Source organism: Ranitomeya imitator, chromosome 1, assembly GCF_032444005.1.
Source record: "Ranitomeya imitator isolate aRanImi1 chromosome 1, aRanImi1.pri, whole genome shotgun sequence".
NCBI lineage: Eukaryota > Metazoa > Chordata > Amphibia > Anura > Dendrobatidae > Ranitomeya > Ranitomeya imitator.
In genome coordinates, this window is record NC_091282.1 from 1230483975 (window position 1) to 1230507667 (window position 23693).

The 23693-nt window shown below is 45.7% G+C and overlaps 1 protein-coding gene across 7 annotated transcripts in view; it reads right to left on the reverse strand.

Moving 5' to 3' along the window:
• SLC4A11 (solute carrier family 4 member 11) overlaps positions 1–23693 on the reverse strand; it is a 348451-nt gene that overhangs the window by 3655 nt on the left and 321103 nt on the right. For all 7 annotated transcript variants that reach the window (XM_069745127.1, XM_069745126.1, XM_069745125.1 and 4 more), the window contains exons 11-19: positions 22177–22290; positions 21737–21869; positions 18953–19026; positions 15847–16048; positions 15477–15583; positions 11198–11366; positions 6585–6758; positions 3538–3733; positions 2960–3129 (exon numbers count right to left, since the gene is read on the reverse strand). In XM_069745127.1, the coding sequence (XP_069601228.1) occupies positions 2960–3129; positions 3538–3733; positions 6585–6758; positions 11198–11366; positions 15477–15583; positions 15847–16048; positions 18953–19026; positions 21737–21869; positions 22177–22290 (1339 nt within the window). The remainder of the gene's footprint in view (positions 1–2959; positions 3130–3537; positions 3734–6584; positions 6759–11197; positions 11367–15476; positions 15584–15846; positions 16049–18952; positions 19027–21736; positions 21870–22176; positions 22291–23693) is intronic.

Sequence of the window (23693 nt, forward strand, 5' to 3'; positions counted from 1 at the left end):
CCTGCAGAGTGTCAGCTCTTATGTGCAGGCTCCTCTCTCCTGTAGAGTGTAAGCTCTTATGTGCAGGATCCTTTCTCCTGTAGAGTGTCAGCTCTTATGTGCAGGGTCCTCTCTCCTGTAGAGTGTAAGCTCTTATGTGCAGGATCCTTTCTCCTGTAGAGTGTCAGCTCTTATGTGCAGGGTCCTCTCTCCTGTACAGTGTCAGCTCTTATGTGCAGGCTCCTCTCTCCTGTACAGTGTCAGCTCTTATGTGCAGGGTCCTCTCTCCTGTACAGTGTCAGCTCTTATGTGCAGGCTCCTCTCTCCTGTAGAGTGTCAGCTCTTATGTGCAGGGTCCTCTCTCCTATACAGCGTCAGCTCTTATTTGCAGGGTTCCATCTCCTGTACAGTGTCAGCTCTTATGGGCAGAGTCCTTTCTCCTGTACAGTGTCAGCTCTTATGTGCAGGGTCCTCTCTCCTGTAGAGTGTCAGCTCTTATTTGCAGGGTCCTGTCTCCTGTACAGTGTCAGCTCTTATGTGCAGGGTCCTCTCTCCCGTACAGTTTCAGCTCTTATGTGCAGGGTCCTCTCTCCTATACAGCGTCAGCTCTTATTTGCAGGTTTCTATCTCCTGTACAGTGTCAGCTCTTATGGGCAGAGTCCTTTCTCCTGTACAGTGTCAGCTCTTATGGGCAGATACTGAACCAAAAAAGAAAAAGACACTGCATAAATGTGTGCACACCTATGTATCACAAAATGAGTAACAACTTTATTATAAGACAAAAAAGCATACAAAATATAAAAACATTAAAAACATGTCCCATAAGGATCAGAAAACGAACACACCATTCTCCTGTTGTAAAAATACACCAAAGGACCACAGCCCAAATAGATGGAAAATGCTCATATATTCATATGTATAAATGTATAGATAAACATGAATACAATCACATAAATATATAAGGGCCGAACATTTATGACCTAGATAAATATAACCACACAGATCCCGATAACATATGGGCGTCCCCAAAGTTATCAAACCCTGAGCCAAACCCAACCATGTAAAATAATCACTATGTGCATGAAACCCAGTGACTAGAGCTAAATATCTATCACAAGGGAAACAAGGGGCCAAAAAAGTATAAAGGCTGAATCAGCAAGGGGGCACATCAAAGCAAGCCACTATGGATATGTGCACAAAACCCCAGCCACAAAATAAAAAGGCTGAGAACAAGGCTGGAAACTAGCACAGCCAGAAAATGCAATAAGAGCTATATAGCTGGCTCACAACAATAAAGAAAGAGCCACAAAGAAATAATTACACATCTGTGGCTGCCATGAAGAGGACCACAATGCTGGCGAATCTGTGGGCAGTAAAGGAGAAGGTGTGGGAGAATCCCACGCGTATTGCTGCGCTGGGCAGCTTCGTCAGGGAGAATCTGTACAGTGTCAGCTCTTATGTGCAGAGTCCTTTCTCCTGTACAGTGTCAGCTCTTATGGGCAGAGTCCTTTCTCCTGTACAGTGTCAGCTCTTATGGGCAGAGTCCTTTCTCCTGTACAGTGTCAGCTCTTATGGGCAGAGTCCTTTCTCCTGTAGAGTGTCAGCTCTTATGGGCAGAGTCCTCTCTCCTGTACAGTGTCAGCTCTTATGTGCAGGGTCCTCTCTCCCGTACAGTTTCAGCTCTTATGTGCAGGGTCCTCTCTCCTATACAGCGTCAGCTCTTATTTGCAGGGTTCTATCTCCTGTACAGTGTCAGCTCTTATGGGCAGAGTCCTTTCTCCTGTACAGTGTCAGCTCTTATGGGCAGAGTCCTTTCTCCTGTACAGTGTCAGCTCTTATGGGCAGAGTCCTTTCTCCTGTACAGTGTCAGCTCTTATGTGCAGGGTCCTCTCTCCTATACAGCGTCAGCTCTTATTTGCAGGGTTCTATCTCCTGTACAGTGTCAGCTCTTATGGGCAGAGTCCTTTCTCCTGTACAGTGTCAGCTCTTATGTGCAGGATCCTCTCTCCTGTAGAGTATCAGCTCTTATGTGCAGGGTCCTTTCTCCTGTATAGTGTCAGCTCTTATGTGCGGAGTCCTCTCTCCTGTAGAGTGTCAGCTCTTATGTGCAGGGTCCTTTCTCCTGTAGAGTGTAAGCTCTTATGGTCAGTGGGGTCCTCTCTCCTGTAGAGTGTGAGCTCTTATGTGCAGGGCCCTCTCTCCTGTAGAGTGTAAGCTCTTATGTGCAGGGTCCTTTCTCCTGTAGAGTGTGAGCTCTTATGTGCAGGGTCCTTTCTCCTGTAGAGTGTAAGCTCTTATGTGCAGGGTCCTTTCTCCTGTAGAGTGTAAGCTCTTATGTGCAGGGTCCTTTCTCCTGTAGAGTGTCAGCTCTTATGTGCAGGGTCCTCTCTCCTGTAGAGTGTAAGCTCTTATGTGCAGGGTCCTTTCTCCTGTAGAGTGTGAGCTCTTATGTGCAGGGTCCTTTCTCCTGTAGAGTGTAAGCTCTTATGTGCAGGGTCCTTTCTCCTGTAGAGTGTAAGCTCTTATGTGCAGGGTCCTTTCTCCTGTAGAGTGTCAGCTCTTATGTGCAGGGTCCTTTCTCCTGTAGAGTGTAAGCTCTTATGTGCAGGGTCCTTTCTCCTGTAGAGTGTAAGCTCTTATGGTCAGTGGGGTCCTCTCTCCTGTAGAGTGTGAGCTCTTATGTGCAGGGTCCTCTCTCCTGTAGAGTGTAAGCTCTTATGTGCAGGGTCCTTTCTCCTGTAGAGTGTAAGCTCTTATGTGCAGGGTCCTTTCTCCTGTAGAGTGTAAGCTCTTATGTGCAGGGTCCTCTCTCCCGTAGAGTGTCAGCTCTTATGTGCAGGGTCCTCTCTCCTGTACAGTGTCAGCTCTTATGTGCAGGGTCCGCTCTCCTGTAGAGTGTCAGCTCTTATTTGCAGGGTCCTGTCTCCTGTAGTGTCAGCTCTTCTGACCACTGACCAGATTTGCTCACACTCGGACTCACCTGATCGGTATCATGAATATCATAATGAGAGGGAAGATCATCTTCATGTAGGTGAGCGGGGACATGCCGAATCCGCACAAGATGATGAGCTGCAGGACCTGGAGCCCCGTGAAGTAGTGGATCTTCCTCTGGGGGACTCTCCTGATGTAATGGGTCGGGGGGTACGCCGTCTGTGGGAGGATAACACAACATACAGTCACACCGCAGCAATGCTGGTGCTGCCTTCTCCATATCTCCCTACTGTATACACCCTGTCTCCGTACGTCCCATATCTGTATGTATAGGCCCCTGTACTGCACCGCTGCGGTGTATACAGGCGGATGGAGCCAGCACATGATTTATGACATTTTCTGCTTTTCGGCCATTGTTTGCCATCGGATGAGGTCGGATCCTGTGACCCAGGCAGGAAGCGCGCGCGCTGTGATATAGATTGAGGGTCCCGCCATCACACAATGGGGTCTTTGATGTGGTCCGCAGGTCACCGATACACACAACGAGTGCACATCCAGGGGAAACCCTAAGTGCTGCTCTACCTGCGGCACATCCTGCGCAACCTCCGGACACCGCTATCCACCTACCTGCTCTTTCAACAGCAGAGCCACCCGCTCAAAGAGCTGGCTGCCGTCAATGGAGGTCAGGGCGATGTACAGGAAGAGGCCGTACAGGACGGGCTGGGGGATCCACTGCAGCGGGAGCGGCAGGAGGAAGATGGAGAGGCCCACCAGAAGGTTGGCGACCAGCGAAGTCAGACGCGTCTCCTTCACACAGACGATCCTGAGAAACACACGGGGACAAACGGGTCACGCCTGGAGATTGCCGAAAAATGCAAAAAACATTTCGCCTAATTATATTTTTATTGTTTTGTGTTTTACTTTAAACATCCATTGTCATGGTGATCGTTACCCCCAATGGTGGATGTATAATCTGTATGTAGTGAGCTCCCTCTAGTGACAGCTGTATAATCTGTATGTAGTGAGCTCCCTCTAGTGACAGCTGTATAATCTGTATGTAGTCAGCTCCCCCTAGTGGTGGCTGTATAATCTGTATATAGTGAGCTCCCCCTAGTGGTGTCTGTATAATCTGTATGTAGTGAGCTCCCTCTAGTGGTGACTGTATAATCTGTATGTAGTGAGCTCCTCCTAGTGGTGACTGTATAATCTGTATGTAGTGAGCTCCCTCTAGTGGTGACTGTATAATCTGTATGTAGTGAGCTCCACCTAGTGGTGACTGTATAATCTGTATGTAGTGAGCTCCTCCTAGTGGTGGCTGTATAATCTGTATGTAGTGAGCTCCTCCTAGTGGTGGCTGTATAATCTGTATGTAGTCAGCTCCCCCTAGTGGTGTCTGTATAATCTGTATATAGTGAGCTCCTCCTAGTGGTGACTGTATAATCTGTATGTAGTGAGCTCCCTCTAGTGGTGGCTGTATAATCCGTATGTAGTGAGCTCCCTCTAGTGGTGACTGTATAATCTGTATGTAGTGAGCTCCCCCTAGTGGTGGCTGTATAATCCGTATGTAGTGAGCTCCCTCTAGTGGTGACTGTATAATCCGTATGTAGTGAGCTCCCTCTAGTGGTGACTGTATAATGCGTATGTAGTGAGCTCCCCCTAGTGGTGGCTGTATAATCCGTATGTAGTGAGCTCCCTCTAGTGGTGACTGTATAATCTGTATGTAGTGAGCTCCCCCTAGTGGTGGCTGTATAATGCGTATGTAGTGAGCTCCCCCTAGTGGTGGCTGTATAATCCGTATGTAGTGAGCTCCCTCTAGTGGTGACTGTATAATGCGTATGTGCTGAGCTCCCCCTAGTGGTGGCTGTATAATGCGTATGTAGTGAGCTCCCTCTAGTGGTGACTGTATAATCCGTATGTAGTGAGCTCCCCCTAGTAGTGGCTGTATAATGCGTATGTAGTGAGCTCCCCCTAGTGGTGGCTGTATAATCCGTATGTAGTGAGCTCCCTCTAGTGGTGGCTGTATAATCGGTATGTAGTGAGCTCCCCCTAGTAGTGGCTGTATAATCCGTATGTAGTGAGCTCCCCCTAGTGGTGGCTGTATAATCCGTATGTAGTGAGCTCCCTCTAGTGGTGACTGTATAATGCGTATGTAGTGAGCTCCCCCTAGTGGTGGCTGTATAATGCGTATGTAGTGAGCTCCCCCTAGTGGTGGCTGTATAATCCGTATGTAGTGAGCTCCCTCTAGTGGTGACTGTATAATGCGTATGTAGTGAGCTCCCTCTAGTGGTGACTGTATAATGCGTATGTAGTGAGCTCCCCCTAGTGGTGGCTGTATAATGCGTATGTAGTGAGCTCCCTCTAGTGGTGACTGTATAATCCGTATGTAGTGAGCTCCCCCTAGTAGTGGCTGTATAATCCGTATATAGTGAGCTCCCCCTAGTGGTGGCTGTATAATCCATATGTAGTGAGCTCCCTCTAGTGGTGACTGTATAATGCGTATGTAGTGAGCTCCCCCTAGTGGTGGCTGTATAATGCGTATGTAGTGAGCTCCCCCTAGTGGTGGCTGTATAATCCGTATGTAGTGAGCTCCCCCTAGTAGTGGCTGTATAATCCGTATGTAGTGAGCTCCCCCTAGTGGTGGCTGTATAATCCGTATGTAGTGAGCTCCCTCTAGTGGTGACTGTATAATCCGTATGTAGTGAGCTCCTCCTAGTGGTGGCTGTATAATCCGTATGTAGTGAGCTCCCTCTAGTGGTGACTGTATAATCCGTATGTAGTGAGCTCCTCCTAGTGGTGGCTGTATAATCCGTATGTAGTGAGCTCCCTCTAGTGGTGACTGTATAATCCGTATGTAGTGAGCTCCTCCTAGTGACAGCTGTATAATCTGTATATAGTGAGCGCCCACTAGTGGTGGCTGTATAATCCGTATGTAGTGAGCTCCCTCTAGTGGTGGCTGTATAATCCGTATGTAGTGAGCTCCCTCTAGTGGTGACTGTATAATCGGTATGTAGTGAGCTCCTCCTAGTAGTGGCTGTATAATCTGTATGTAGTGAGCTCCCTCTAGTGGTGGCTGTATAATCTGTATGTAGTGAGCTCCCTCTAGTGGTGGCTGTATTTTTTTTATGTAGTGAGCTCCTCCTAGTGGTGGCTGCAGGTAGTCAGTGTGGTATATATTGCATCTATTGGTATAAATTGCATCAATTGCAGGGGGTTCGGTAACCTGTATCAGGCAAAAAACATCCATCCCACTGTATAAAGAATAGTATTTTATTCCTAGGATCAACATGATAAAAGCGTCCCATTTTGTGATTATAAAAAAGGATGTTGGAGCCCTAAATGTCTTTTTTATCATTATCCTTTCCTATAATGAAGTGGATCAGTTGTCTACCTTTCCTTTCCTCTTAGAATAAAATACTGTGAAAAACTCAAAAAAAATAAAAAAATAAAAAAAGATGTACACTGTCAGGAGAGGTTTATGACGTGTGTCACCTAGTGGTTGTGCTGTACACTGCGGCCTGATGAGGGGCTTGCTGCGTGCATTGGATTTGTATTGGGGATCCATAATGAAACTGATGAGCAGTTAGGACCGGGCTCATCACTGTACGATGCCTGGCATCACGTGGCTGATAACACAGAGCAGCAGCTCGCACATGGAGTGAAGGCCGGGTACTCACGTCTCGTAGATGTGGCCGTGCTCCACCCTCTCCTCCACGTAGGCCAGCGCTCGCACGTGCATTGGGGAGTGTGGGTAGGCAGCGTGGATCCAGGGTAACCCGTACGTGGAGAGTCCGATGTTAATGAGGGCAATGAGGAGGAGATCCCAGTGATACGCCGTACCCTTCACCAGCCTGAAAACCAAAGAGCCGCATGATGAGCCAGACACACATTATAGTGTGTGTGTGTGTGTGTGTGTGTGTGTGTGTGTGTGTGTGTGTGTGTGTGTGTGTGTGTGTGTGTGGAATTAGTGAGTGTGCTTGTGTGTGGCAGCATTAATGTGTGTGTGTGTGTGTGTGTGGCGGCATTAGTGTGTGTGTGTGTGGCGGCATTAGTGAGTGTGTGTGTGTCGGCATTAGTGAGTGTGTGTGTGTGTGTGTGGCAGCATTAGTGTGTGGCGGCATTAGTGTGTGTGGCGGCATTAGTGTGTGTGTGGCGGCATTAGTGTGTGTGTGTGTGTGGCGGCATTAGTGTGTGTGTGGGGCGGCATTAGTGTGTGTGTGTGTGTGTGTGGGTGGGGCGGCATTAGTGTGTGTGGCGGCATTAGTTTGTGTGTGCGGGCATTAGTGAGTGTGTGGGGGCATTAGTGAGTGTGCTTGTGTGTGGTGGCAGTGTGTGTGGCGGCATTAGTGAGAGTGTGTGTGTGGCGGCATTAGTGAGTGTGTGTGTGTGTGTGGCGGCATTAGTGAGTGTGTGTGTGTGGCGGCATTAGTGAGTGTGTGTGTGTGGCAGCATTAGTATGTGGCGGCATTAGTGTGTGTGTGGCGGCATTAGTATGTGTGTGTGTGGCGGCATTAGTGTGTGTGTGTGTGTGGCGGCATTAGTGTGTGTGTGTGTGTGTGTGGCGGCATTAGTGTGTGTGTGTGGGGCGGCATTAGTGTGTGTGTGTGGGGCGGCATTAGTGTGTGTGTGTGTGTGTGTGGCGGCATTAGTGTGTGTGTGTGTGTGTGTGGCGGCATTAGTGTGTGTGTGTGGGGCGGCATTAGTGTGTGTGTGTGGGGCGGCATTAGTGTGTGTGTGTGGGGCGGCATTAGTGTGTGTGTGTGGCAGCATTAGTATGTGGCGGCATTAGTGTGTGTGTGGCGGCATTAGTGTGTGTGTGTGTGGCGGCATTAGTGTGTGTGTGTGTGTGTGTGTGGCGGCATTAGTGTGTGTGTGTGGCGGCATTAGTGTGTGTGTGTGGCGGCATTAGTGTGTGTGTGTGTGTGGCGGCATTAGTGTGTGTGTGTGGGGCGGCATTAGTGTGTGTGCGTGTGTGTGTGGGGGGGCGGCATTAGTGTGTGTGGCGGCATTAGTGAGTGTGCTTGTGTGTGCGTGTGTGGGGGCATTAGTGAGTGTGCTTGTGTGTGGCGGCATTAGTGGCGGCATTAGTGAGTGTGTTTGGCGGCATTAGTGAGTGTGTGTTTGTGGCGACATTAGTGAGTGTGTGTGTGGCGGCATTAGTGAGTGTGTGTGTGGCGGCATTAGTGAGTGTGTGTGTGGCGGCATTAGTGAGTGTGTGTGTGTGTGGCGGCATTAGTGAGTGTGTGTGTGTGGCGGCATTAGTGAGTGTGTGTGTGTGGCGGCATTAGTGAGTGTGTGTGTGGCGGCATTAGTGAGTGTGTGTGTGGCGGCATTAATGTGTGTGTGTGGCGGCATTAGTGAGTGTGCTTGTGTGTGGCGGCATTAGTGGCGGCATTAGTGAGTGTGTGTGGCGGCATTAGTGAGTGTGTGTGTGTGGCGGCATTAGTGAGTGTGTGTTTGTGGCGGCATTAGTGAGTGTGTGTGTGTGGCGGCATTAGTGAGTGTGTGTGTGGCGGCATTAGTGAGTGTGTGTGTGTGGCGGCATTAGTGAGTGTGTGGCGGCATTAGTGTGTGTGTGTGTGTGGCGGCATTAGTGTGTGGGTGGGTGGCGGCATTAGTGTGTGCGTGTGGGTGGCGGCATTAGTGTGTGCGTGTGGGTGGCGGCATTAGTGTGTGCGTGTGGGTGGCGGCATGTGTGTGTCAGCATTAGTGTGTCTGCCGGCATTAGTGTGTGTGTCGGCGTGTGTGTGCGCGTGTGTATGGGGGCATGTGTGTGTGTGCTGGCGGTATTACATTTATTCTCACATTTCTGCAATGACATCTTTCTGGTGCATTCTCTCCTGTCACTGTAGGGGGTCCTGCGGGGATATTCAGTCCTTTCAGTCAAGTCTATGTCCTTTGCGATTTTTGTCCTTTGTATGTTTTTTATGTCCTTTGTGTTTTTTAGGCTGTGTAAGTGTTTCCTTTATGTGGTTTTCACGTCTTTTGTTACTTTTTTTCATGTATTTTACGTTTATTTTCTTTATGAGTTCAATTTTAATGTATTATTGTTGTGTGTAGGTTTAATTTAGTATTAATAAACTCCCATACCTCTGTACATGCGTCTTGCATACAGTGACATGTAAAAGTTTGTACACCCCTGGTCAAACTTACTGTTACTGTGAACAGTTAAGCAACATGAAATTATTTAAAAGGCCAAAAGTTACAGATGACACATTTCCTTTCTATTTTAGGCAAAAAAGTAAATTTTTCTATTTAAAAAAAATGCAAAAAAGGAAAATGGGTCAATGCAGATTTTTGTGCACCCTTGGAGATTTGTGTGTTCAGCCATGGGATCTTCTAAGCAGCTGCCGAGCACTCTGAAAATGGTGGAGGACCACAAAGCAGGAGAAGGCTATAAGAAGATAGCAAAGCGTTTTCAAGTTGCTCTTTCCTCATTTCGAAATGTAATTAAAAGATGGCCGTTACAAGAAACAGTGGAGGTCAAGATAAGGTCTGAGAAACCAAGCAAAATCTCAGTAAAAGCTGCTCTTAGAATTGCTAAACAAGCAAATCAGAACTCCCGCTCGACTGCAAAAGATCTTTAGAAAATTTTTAGATTTAGCAGACTCTGGAGTTGTGGTATATTGTTCTACTGTTCAGAGACAAATTAACAAACATGGCCTCCTGGAAGAGTCATCAGAAGAAAACCCCTCCTGCGTCCTCAGCGTCAAAAGTATGCAAAAGAACATCTAAACAAGCCTGATGCATTTTGGAAACAAGTCCTGTGGACTGAAGGAGATAAAAAAAACAAAAACTCTATGGCCACAAAGATCAAAGGTATGTGTGTGGGGGGAAAAAAGGACACGGAATTTCAGGAAAAGAACACCTCACTAAAGAATAAGCATGGGGAGGATCAATCATGATTTGGGGTTCTGTTGTAGCCAGTGGCCCGTGGAACAATTCATGGGTAAAGGGAAGAATGGATTCAATTAAATTTCAACAAATTCTTGATGCAAACATAACACCATCTGTAAGAAATCTGAAGGTGGAAAGAGGAAGAGGATGGCTTCTACAAATGGATAATGGTCCTAAACACACGTCACAATCCACAATAGACGACCTCAAAAAGCGCAAGCTGAAGATTTTACAATGGCCCTCACAGTCCCCTGATCTGAACATCATTGAAGTCCGTGGCTAGCCCTCAAAACTGCAGAAGATCGAAGAAGACCCAGGAATCTCACAGAACTGGAGGAATTCTCCAAGGAAGAAAGGAGGAAAATCCCTCAAACAAGAACTGAAAGACTCTTGTTTACAAGCTGTGATAATTTAAAAAAAAAAAAAAAAAAGTACAGATGGGGCTGCGCCATACAGGTAACAGAAAGAAAAATTACCGTACATGCGGCGGGAGGAAGGAGGCAGAAAGTACAGGGGGGCATGGAAACGTCCAACAGGAGTTTCAGGGGCAGCAACAGACAAGTCCAAAGCCAAAGAAACAGAATAAGAAAAAAAAAAAAAATACCCCAGTCTATGACATGAAAGTGATGGATCTAGTAAGGTCTGTAATGTGACTCATCTGTTCGCGGCCAGACTTAATATAATTATGGGGAGATGATGTCCAGACCGGCAAACACTGCACTTGATGATGGGGGAGGGCGACTTATCCTACACCAAAATAACATCAAAATCTAAAAAATTCAAGTAAAAGCAGAAGATTCTTAAAGGGCTATTCCAATAGTGATGAATGGCTGTTTTTCGATTCAGTTTGTAAAAACCCGCACTTTCTCAATTTACCGCTTATTAACATTTTCAGCCATTCTTGACATATTTACAGCTTTATTTTTCGTTTACTGTTTTTTTTTTCCCCTTGGGAGACAGACCACCGCTGCAAAAAAGCATAACATGAGGAGCGTTTACAGGCGCTTTACTATTGAGCTTGTAAGCGCTGCACTGAAGCCGGCCAGGAGCGTGCCATTACCTCCTAATATCAGCCGGCTTCAGCGCAGTATTTACATGATAGACAGCATCGGTGGTCGGTCTCCTAGGCAATACGCTATATATAAAAAAGTAATGTTCATAGCTCAAGAACAGATGGAAGTTTTAATACGCAGCAAATTGCAAAAGTGATCGTTTTTACAAGATCTATCCATAATATGAAGATGGATATAAGCCTTTACAGGAGTGCGGGATAAATGTGCGTCATTGGGCTCAACCGGGAATTGGCCAAACATTTTTACGGGAACCAATAGCTGTTGCATTGCCACTGCTTTAAGTCTACGGCCAGGACCGACAAAGGTAATAACTTTCTTACCTGTTCTCAGGAGCGTTGGTGAGAGACGCCACAATGTTCTGCTCTATGAAGAACAACATGGACAGGATGAAGCCCAAGCCCATGGAGCTGGCGATGGCCGCCATGGACATGGACCCGAACGGCGCCATCACAAACAGATTCTCCGTTTCAACGTAATTAAACAAGGAGACTGTGGAGAGGAAAAAAAAGTTCTGAGCGCGCGTCAATGCCTGGGAGGCGTCACATACTCCAGACTTTCCGTATCATGGGAGAAAGAACCGGCAAAAACACTGGACAAAAAGAAGACATGCTACCCTTGCCTCTTCTCTATGCTGTGCCACCTGCTCTCACCCTCCCTGCGCACGCGCCAGCCACTCCCCTTCCCTGCGCACGCGCCAGCCACTCCCCTGCACCACCTGCTCCCCCTTCCCTGCGCACGTGCCAGCCACTCCTTTCCCTGCGCACGCACCAGCCACTTGCCTTCCCTGCGCACGCACCAGCCACTCCTTCCCTGTGCACGCACCAGCCACTCCCCTTCCCTGCGCACGCGCCAGCAACTCCCCTTCCCTGCGCACGCGCCAGCCACTCCCCTGCACCACCTGCTCCCCCTTCCCTGCGCACGCGCCAGCCACTCCTTTCCCTGCGCACGCACCAGCCACTTGCCTTCCCTGCGCACGCACCAGCCACTTGCCTTCCCTGTGCACGCACCAGCCACTCCCATTCCCTGCGCACGCGCCAGCCAACCCTTCCCTGCGCACACGCCAGCCACTCCCCTTCCCTGCGCACGCACCAGCCACTCCCCTTCCCTGCGCACGTGCCAGCCACTCCCCTTCCCTGCGCACGCGCCAGCCACTCCCCTTCCCTGCGCACGCACCAGCCACTCCCCTTACCTGTGCATGCGCCAGCCACTCCCTTTCCCTGCGCACGCGCCAGCCACTCCCCTTCCCTGCGCATGCACCAGCTACTCCCCTTCCCTGATTGAAGGAATAATCACGTATGAGACTCAACAAACCAACAATTCACAACACTTCGACGTTCAGGTATTGCGCAGCGGACACTTGGGACATAATTCATTTACTGTGTCAGAGTTTTTCTAACTTCTTTTTAAAAAGGCACCTGTGAAAAATTGCTATCGCTTTAGGAAAGTATATAATGGAATCACTATTTTCCAGCAGTGTAAAGCATGGAGGATAGTCTCATTATCAATATTATATCCAGAGTCATTTATCCTCTACAATAATAGTTATGTCACTTTGCAGGCAAGGGAACCCCCAAAACTTGGTAGAAATTAACTTTGGGGAACTCCAGCAGCTTCTAAAGATCATGGAGGACTCATTTTATGGGCATCAAATCTGCTTTTTTGTTCAGGACTCAAATCCTAAGCAAAAAGATCAAAGCAGCGCCCACAACCCCCCACTCATCAGACCCCCACCTTGATCCATGACACCAAAACCAATTTAGACTGAAGATTCTAAAACCGCCATTCTGCGTAGGGAAAGTATTTTTAAAGGTGACGTCCTCCATGCTTTACACTGCTGGCTGCATTCAAAAGGACTAAAAAACGAAAAAGACTAAAATTTAAATAAATGTTATATCACAAGCTTTTGTTTCCTGTGTCCTGCCTGAACAAAACTACAAAAAAAAAAAAAAAAAAATGTTAACAAGAAAAATGTTCACGTCCGATATTGCTGAGTGGTGAATGACGTCACCGGAGGATAGAGCGAATTCTTGGCTCTTCCAGCTGGGTCTTCCTGGGGTGGAAAGGTCTCTCCTTTTTTGCCAAACTGATCTGAATCCGTTCTCATCACCCCCCAGTATGGAGGTGGCCGGGCAGAGGCCAAATGTGGAAAGCAATAGCCCACGACGCGCGTCCCGAACATCTGCAGCCGGAGAGATTGATTTCTCTTCCTGTTATTTAGTGTGAACAATTAAACTTTTGGGGGGTTGAATTTGAGGAACCGCTTTCGTCAAATGGATTCTCATGGAACCCTGCAAAATAAAGGTGGACGCTGCGAATTCCACGGATGTGCGTCCGTGGTGGCGAGTGATAAGAATTCACACCGGCCGACGACCAGGAGTCACGGCATGGAATTACCACGCAAGGTAAAAACGAAGGTTTACGCATCAGGAGTCAGCGCAAGATAAGACGCGACTGAAAGTTTTACCAGGACCTTTTTTTTTTTTTTAAATTAATTAGTGGCACAGAGCGGACACTGCCTGCGGTTCAACTGCTCCATGTCAAGAGTAGCTCTTCCACGTCCTTCTGATTAACAGCCGACGTCCTGATTGACAACCGGATCCCACTGCCTAACTGCGGGAAGACGTCGATAGTCACGCCAAGTCAACAGAGCAGAGTGGAAGAAGAAGAGCGGCTCTGTCAACGTGACGTCAGCAGAAGTAGCTAAATCCCTACCAGTAGCCAGAGAATAAAACCCTTTTAACGGGAATTTGTCACCCCCGGGACGTAGAAGTGATAGAAATGTACTACTATAATACTGCTCCTATGTACAAGAATATAACTACTATAATACTGCTCCTATGTACAAGAATATAACTACTATAATACTGCTCCTATGTACAAGAATATAACTACTATAATACTGCTCCTATGTACAAGAATATAACTACTATAATACTGCTCCTATGTACAAGAATATAACTACTATAATATTGCCCCCATGTACAAGAATATAACTACTATAATACTGCTCCTATGTACAAGAATATAACTACTATAATACTGCCTCCTATGTACAAGAATATAACTACTATAATATTGCCCCTATGTACAAGAATATAACTACTATAATACTGCCCCTATGTACAAGAATATAACTACTATAATACTGCTCCTATGTACAAGAATATAACTACTATAATACTGCCTCCTATGTACAAGAATATAACTACTATAATACTGCTCCTATGTACAAGAATATAACTACTATAATACTGCTCCTATGTACAATATAACTACTATAATACTGCCTCCTATGTACAAGAATATAACTACTATAATATTGCCCCTATGTACAAGAATATAACTACTATAATACTGCTCCTATGTACAAGAATATAACTACTATAATACTGCTCCTATGTACAAGAATATAACTACTATAATACTGCCTCCTATGTACAAGAATATAACTACTATAATATTGCCTCCTATGTACAAGAATATAACTACTATAATATTGCCCCTATGTACAAGAATATAACTACTATAATACTGCTCCTATGTACAAGAATATAACTACTATAATACTGCCCCTATGTACAAGAATATAACTACTATAATATTGCCCCTATGTACAAGAATATAACTACTATAATATTGCCCCTATGTACAAGAATATAACTACTATAATACTGCCCCCTATGTACAAGAATATAACTACTATAATACTGCTCCTATGTACAAGAATATAACTACTATAATACTGCCTCCTATGTACAAGAATATAACTACTATAATACTGCCTCCTATGTACAAGAATATAACTACTATAATATTGCCCCTATGTACAAGAATATAACTACTATAATACTGCTCCTATGTACAAGAATATAACTACTATAATACTGCCCCTATGTACAAGAATATAACTACTATAATACTGCTCCTATGTACAAGAATATAACTACTATAATACTGCTCCTATGTACAAGAATATAACTACTATAATACTGCTCCTATGTACAAGAATAGAACTAATATAATGCTGCTCCTATATACAAGAATATAACTACTATAATACTGCTCCTATGTAAAAGAATATAACTACTATAATGCTGCTCCTATATACAAGAATATAACTACTATAATACTGCTCCTATGTATAAGAATATAACTACTATAATACTGCTCCTATGTACAAGAATATAACTACTATAATACTGCTCCTATGTACAAGAATATAACTACTATAGTACTGCTCCTATGTACAAGAATATAACTACTATAGTACCGCCTATATGTACAGGATATAACTACTATAATACTGCTCCTATGTAGAAGAATATAACTGCTATAATACTGCCTTGTACGTGTCACTCTCACATAATTGCGGCATATGATACATCCCTCTTCCCGGCTGCTGAATGTACGCTGCTCGCAGAACATTCGGACGCTCCGGGGTTCCGGCTTATTTGAAGATGAATAATTGGCATACAAGGATATTTAATCCCCTTTAATTAGGACATAAATCCGCTGTTGCGGCGAGGTCGGGGCTCAGCCACTAACCTTTACGGCGGGCTACTGTTATGTCAACATGAAAGGATTGACCGGCCAACTTACTGCGTATATCCTGGAAGAAGTACGACCCCACGGTGGAGAAGGTCAGGACAGATATCGGCAGCGCGCAGTCGGAGAGCAGCTCCCGGACCCTGGAGTGCAGGTAGGGGCTGTAACACAGGCACATATTAAGATCATGCATCTCTCTCATTTGCATAATAAAGGTTTTATTTCTATATGAACTTTTACAATGATTCAAAAGGTTGTGGCTAATTCAGAAGACAGCGCCCCCCGAGTCCACAGGCTGGGTGTGGTACTGCAGCTCTGTTCTAGAATTTCTCCTCCACTGAGAATTTGTCCATTCACTGAAAATGGTGAATTATTGAAATACAAAATAGACCCCGCACGATTCCCTGGAAGGTTCGTCATCTACCTCTTCTTGAACTGGTACAACGTGTGTCCGAGCCACACGGTCCCGAACATCAGCAGCAGGCTGAGGACGGCAGACTCCTTCCCGTGCTGACCGTCCGGGTACACGAAGGTGCCGTTCAGGGTGCCGTTCAGGTAGTGGAGAGAAGAGGAATTGATCCGGTACAGCGGCAAGCCCGAACTCTCCTCGTGACACTTATTGAAAACTGTAAGAGAAGAACATAGAACCGTGAGGATCGGCCGTCACTCCGGCTCCCGGAGGATCAAGAAAGGAAGAAACGGAGGCGGGAGAAAGCGAAGGCTCCGCATTCCATGAAGCATGGTGGCCTAGTGACACCAAAAATAACATGCAATAGTTCAAGTCGATCGCTAGTGACGGTGGAGCTGAAATGCGTTGATCATTTGACGTGACTAGTTTTGGAAGGACGGACTGAAGGTAATTTATATTCTTGAAATGATCGCTATTGTATTAGGGGACTGAAATGCAATGATGATTATTGGAATGTGGGCGGGGGCTGAAAAGCGTTCATAGCATGGAAATTTGAGTTGATCAATATTGGAGGGACTGAAATGCGTTGATTAATTGAGATGACCACAGTGGAAGAACAGACTGAAATGCGTTGATAATCTGAGATGGGCATTCTTATGGAGAGTAGGACTGAAATGCGTGGATAATCTGAGATGGGCACTCCTATGGAGAGTAATACTGAAATGTGTGGATAATTTGAGATGTGCACTCTTATGGAGAGTAATACTGAAATGTGTGGATAATTTGAGATGTGTATTCTTATGGAGAGTAATACGGAAATGCATTGATAATCTGAGATGGGCACTCTTATGGAGAGTAATACGGAAATGCGTTGATAATCTGAGATGGGCACTCCTATGGAGAGTAATACTGAAATGCGTTGATAATCTGAGATGGGCATTCTTATGGAGAGTAGGACTGAAATGCGTGGATAATCTGAGATGGGCACTCCTATGGAGAGTAATACTGAAATGCGTGGATAATCTGAGATGGGCACTCTTATGGAGAGTAATACTGGAACGCGTTGATAATCTGAGATGGGCACTCCTATGGAGAGTAATACTGAAATGTGTGGATAATTTGAGATGTGTACTCTTATGGAGAGTAATACGGAAATGCGTTGATAATCTGAGATGGCCACTACTCGAAAGGGAACTGAAATGCACTGAATTTAAGATTCAGTGAAGGACTGAAATGCATTAGTAATTGGAGAAGAGCATATGGAAAGGCTGACGAGCTGAAATGCGTTGAGCACAAGATACGGATTTAAATATGACCAATGGAGAAAGGAGGAACTGAAATGTTTTAATAATTTGAGATACGCACTTCTATGGAAGGAGGGACTGAAACGCGTTTATATTTTTTAGATAATCACTATGGAAAAAGGGGACAAATGCAGTGATATTTATTCGAATAAGGGGTGGTGGGGGAGAGGAAATGATTTATAATAAGATGGTAATATAAACTGACCACTACTGGAAGGCCCTCGTATGGAGAGTGGGAGTGAAATGCGTGGATAATCTGAGATGGGCCCTCGTATGGAGAGTGGGAGTGAAATGCGTGGATAATCTGAGATGAGCGCTCTACTGGAAAGGGGACTGAAACGCACCGAATTTATGATTCAGTCAATGATAGAAATACACTGATAATTTGAAAAGATGGAAGACCTGAAATGCGTTTAGTCCAAGATGATGACTTTTCCTTAAAAGAGGAAATGAAAGGTTTGATCACTGGAGCACTGTTATGGAAGAAGGGACTCATGCGCCTTTACAATTTAATGTGACTACTAGGAAAGACTGAAATGCGTTGGTAATTTGAGAAAACTACTAGAGGGAGTGAACAAGTTGATCACTATAAAAAGCCGGGACCTGAATTAACCGATAATGGTTCCGTACACAGGGACAGGCGGACAATGAGGGGATCGAGTATCGGCGGCCGGCCGTGACTAACGCATTTCCTTGCGTCTCTTCCTTTATGTAATGGGCGCAGATCACATTTGATGGAGGCCACGTTGACAGTCCGAGGTGACAGCTACTTTGTGAGGGGCGAATAAAAAGCGATGACACTTGGGAGGTGACGGCACATTTTGGAAGCAGAGACTGAAACGCGTTGATCGTTTGCTACACATAGGTTAAAGGTGTGCGAGTAAAGGAGGACTATGACCTAGGTGGTCGGTGTGAGGGTCCACGGGTGTCCACATCTGCAGCAGACAATGGGCTCGGAGCGACGCGTTTCCTTGTGTTTTTTCCTTTATGTGATGGAGACGGGTGAGAGCAGGACCGGGGGGATGGCGCAGAGCAGGTGTTACTGGGAAAAAGGTCTATTTTATACAGCCAGATGTCCGCAGCTTCCTGCAGCTCCCCCCTAATAAGCAGCACAAGGGGGCCGCGATGTGCTAACCAACGCGGAAATATCCGACCTCGGGGGCCACTGCAGGAAAAGCGAGGCCGCCGTATGATGTGCCTCCAATAATCATAGGACATCCAGGGGTTAATAGAGATGCTATATATATATATCTCTCTGATAACAGAGGATAATAGGAGATTACATTACTATTTATGACACAGTTCAGCAACCAATGCTGTGGAACCACAATCTTCAGCATGACCTGATGGCTGCAGGCTGTTAAGTCATGGTGGGAGTTGTAGTACCAGCCATGTTAAGTCATGGTGGGAGTTGTAGTACCACAACAGCGGAAGGTCCCAGGTCTATGCAAGTATTACCCAGCGGCTGATAACAGAGCAACCGATAAGACCCCACTGCATAACTAATGGGCGTGAAACGTTATGTGCTCGCTCAGACGGGCGCGGGCTCAGACGGGCACAGCACAGCTCTCCGCCCGCCGGTCACAGCAGCTGACTAGTGTGAAGGGAGATCAGAATCCCCCCGATCACAGGACTCCTCGTAAAAGTCAGAAAAGGCGGCTATTTCCAGATGACCCAAAGCCCCTCCAACATGTCAGACAACACCGAGATCAAGTGGTATCACCCCGACATTTATACAGCGGAGCCTTATAATAACCGCACCGTCACACCATTGTTCCCGTACGCCGTCACCGAGGTTATAAATACGGAGGACTTACTTTTGATCATTCCCTTCAGCGCATCGAGTGCAAATGTCATGGATATAAAAAGGGCGATTATCTCTTCTGTCGACCTGTGGAAGAGAGAACAAATCCAGTGTTACCTCATGTATTATACTCCAGAGCTGCACTCACTATTCTGCTGGTGCAGTCACTGTGTACATACATTACATTACTGATCCTGAGTTACCTCACGTATTATACTCCAGAGCTGCACTCACTATTCTGCTGGTGCAGTCACTGTGTACATACATTACATTACTGATCCCGAGTTACATTCTGTATTATACTCCAGAGCTGCACTCACTATTCTGCTGGTGCAGTCACTGTGTACATACATTACATTACTGATCCTGAGTTACATCCTGTATTATTCTCCAGAGCTGCACTCACTATTCTGCTGGTGCAGTCAGTGTACATACATTACATTACTGATCCTGAGTTACATCCTGTATTATTCTCCAGAGCTGCACTCACTATTCTGCTGGTGCAGTCACTGTGCACATACATTACATTACTGATCCTGAGTTACATCCTGTATTATACTCCAGAGCTGCACTCACTATTCTGCTGGTGCAGTCACTGTGTACATACATTACATTACTGATCCTGAGTTACATCCTGTATTATACCCCAGAGCTGCACTCACTATTCTGCTGGTGCAGTCACTGTGTACATACATTACATTACTGATCCTGAGTTACATCCTGTATTATACCCCAGAGCTGCACTCACTATTCTGCTGGTGCAGTCACTGTGTACACACATTACATTACTGATCCTGAGTTACCTCCTGTATTATACCCCAGAGCAGCACTCACTATTCTGCTGGTGCAGTCACTGTGTACATACATTACATTACTGATCCTGAGTTACATCCTGTATTATACTCCAGAGCTGCACTCACTATTCTGCTGGTGCAGTCACTGTGTACATACATTACATTACTGATCCTGAGTTACATCCTGTATTATACTCCAGAGCTGCACTCACTATTCTGCTGGTGCAGTCACTGTGTACATACATTACTGATCCTGAGTTACCTCCTGTATTATACCCCAGAGCAGCACTCACTATTCTGCTGGTGCAGTCACTGTGTACATACATTACATTACTGATCCTGAGTTACATCCTGTATTATACTCCAGAGCTGCACTCACTATTCTGCTGGTGCAGTCACTGTGTACATACATTACATTACTGATCCTGAGTTACATACTGTATTATACCCCAGAGCTGCACTCACTATTCTGCTGGTGCAGTCACTGTGTACATACATTACATTACTGATCCTGAGTTACATCCTGTATTATACTCCAGAGCTGCACTCACTATTATGCTGGTGCAGTCACTGTGTACATACATTACATTACTGATCCTGAGTTATATTCTGTATTATACCCCAGAGCTGCACTCACTATTCTGCTGGTGCAGTCACTGTGTACATACATTACTGATCCTGAGTTACATCCTGTATTATACCCCAGAGCTGCACTCACTATTCTGCTGGTGCAGTCACTGTGTACATACATTACATTACTGATCCTGAGTTACATCCTGTATTATACTCCAGAGCTGCACTCACTATTATGCTGGTGCAGTCACTGTGTACATACATTACATTACTGATCCTGAGTTACATCCTGTATTATACTCCAGAGCTGCACTCACTATTATGCTGGTGCAGTCACTGTGTACATACATTACATTACTGATCCTGAGTTATATTCTGTATTATACCCCAGAGCTGCACTCACTATTCTGCTGGTGCAGTCACTGTGTACATACATTACTGATCCTGAGTTACATCCTGTATTATACTCCAGAGCTGCACTCACTATTCTGCTGGTGCAGTCACTGTGTACATACATTACATTACTGATCCTGAGTTATATCCTGTATTATACCCCAGAGCAGCACTCACTATTCTGCTGGTGCAGTCACTGTGTACACACATTACATTACTGATCCTGAGTTACATCCTGTATTATACCCCAGAGCTGCACTCACTATTCTGCTGGTGCAGTCACTGTGTACACACATTACATTACTGATCCTGAGTTACATCCTGTATTATACCCCAGAGCTGCACTCACTATTCTGCTGGTGCAGTCACTGTGTACATACATTATATTACTGATCCTGAGTTACATCCTGTATTATACTCCAGAGCTGCATTCACTATTCTGCTGGTGCAGTCACTGTGTACATACATTACATTACTGATCCTGAGTTACATCCTGTATTATACTCCAGAGCTGCACTCACTATTCTGCTGGTGCAGTCACTGTGTACATACATTACTGATCCTGAGTTACATCCTGTATTATACTCCAGAGCTGCACTCACTATTCTGCTGGTGCAGTCACTGTGTACATACATTACATTACTGATCCTGAGTTACATCCTGTATTATACTCCAGAGCTGCACTCACTATTCTGCTGGTGCAGTCACTGTGTACATACATTACTGATCCTGAGTTACATCCTGTATTATACCCCAGAGCTGCACTCACTATTCTGCTGGTGCAGTCACTGTGTACATACATTACATTACTGATCCTGAGTTACATCCTGTATTATACTCCAGAGCTGCACTCACTATTCTGCTGGTGCAGTCACTGTGTACATACATTACATTACTGATCCTGAGTTACATCCTGTATTATACTCCAGAGCTGCACTCACTATTCTGCTGGTGCAGTCACTGTGTACATACATTACTGATCCTGAGTTACATCCTGTATTATACCCCATTATTTCTGATTATTTATAATCCGTTACCTCTTGAAGAGCTTCATGACCATGCTACAATTGAAGAGAGCGTAGAGGATCAGGAAGCAGCTATTCCACAGCCCCGTCCAGGCGTAGAAAGCTTTAAAGTCCAGGTTGTAGTCATCGCAGATGCCAACAATAACTGTGGGAAGAGGAGACTGGGGGTCATACTCCCAAACACACAGGCTGTGAGCAGGTGATACAGGGGAGCCATGGTTCACTCCCTGAGAAATAAGACTATGGTGAAGGAGCTCACTGAGGTCTCCTCTTTCCTCGGTATTTTGGTGGAGTATGCGGGCAACGCCATCATCCACAGACCCCTTTCCTCTCCAGCATATTATGACGTTCATACTAATAGTCGAGGGTCTTGCAGACCGTGTCAGGGTGGCACGTTTATCATCACAGTGGGCTAAAGTCTACAATGACGGCAGCCACATGCACATACCTACCTTTGATATATATAGCCAACGGTGCTGTCGTCAATAATACCACCAGAGGCTGCCCGGAGAGGACGGAGTATATCACCCCCCCAATGCCCTGACCAATAATCGTCTTCTGCACATCTGGAACAACAGGTGAACATGGTGTTGAGTACACAATTCAAGGTATATATAAAAACAAACAAAAAAACACATTTACAAAAACTAAAATCCCAAAACAACAGAAAAAATTGCAAATAAACACATCAATAAAAAACAGAGCCAAGATCTAGCAAGGTCACCCATCAACTTTTGTCCTCCATGATGATATACAATTAGGTCCAGAAATAGTTGGACGGTGACCAAGTTTTGGCATTTTAGCCATTTACCGAAACATAGTGAAGATAGTTCTATAATTAATCTGGGCTTAAAGTGCCGACTCTCAGCTGTAATCTGAGGGTATTCACATCCTAATTGGAGGAAAGGTTTAGGAATTACAGCTCCTTCATATTCAAGGGACCAAAAGTAATTGATCTCAGAAGCTCTTTAATTGGCAGGATGGGCTTTTCCCTCATTAATACATCATCAGTTAAGCAGGTAAAAAGGTCTGGAGCCAATTCCAGGTGTGGCATTTGCATTTGGAAGCAACTGCTGTGAACCCACAACATGTAGTCATCAGTTAAGCAAGTGAAAAGTTTGAAGTTGATTTCAGGTGTGGCATTTGCATCTGGAAGCAATTGCTGAGAACCCACAACATGTGGTCATCAGTTAAGCAAGTAAAAGGTCTTAAGGTACCTTCACACATAATGATTTAGTTAATGATATCATTGCAACGTCACGCTTTTTTGTGATGTAGCAACGATCCCGCTAACGATATCTTTATGTGTGACAACGACCAACGATCAGGCCCCTGCAGGGAGATCGTTGGTCGTGGGGAATGATCAGGACCTTTTTTTTGGCTGATCACCCCGCTGTCATCGCTAGATCGGCGTGTGTGACGTCGATCTAGCGATGTGTTCACCGGTACCCAGGGTAAACATCAGGTTACTAAGTGCGGGGCTGCGCTTAGCAACCTGATATTTACCCTGGTTACCATTGTAAAAGTAAAAAAAAACTACATACTCACATTCTGATGTCTGTCACGTCCCCCGGCGTCTGCTTCCCTGCACTGTGTCAGCGCCGGCTGGCCGTAAAGCAGAACACACAGCGGTGACGTCACCGCTCTGCTTTACGGCCGGCGCTTACACAGTGCAGGGAAGCTGACGGCGGGGGACGTGACATCAGAATGTGAGTATGTACTGTTTTTTTTTTTTTTTACTTTTACAATGGTAACCAGGGTAAATATCGGGTTACTAAGCGTGGCCCTGCACTTAGTAACCCGATGTTTACCCTGGTTACCCTGGGACTTCGGCATCGTTGAAGACAGTTTCAATGATGCCGAAGTTGTTCCCCTGATCGTTGGTCGCTGGAGAGAGCTGTCTGTGTGACAGCTCCCCAGCGACCACACAACGACTTACCAATGATCACGGCCAGGTCGTATCGCTGGT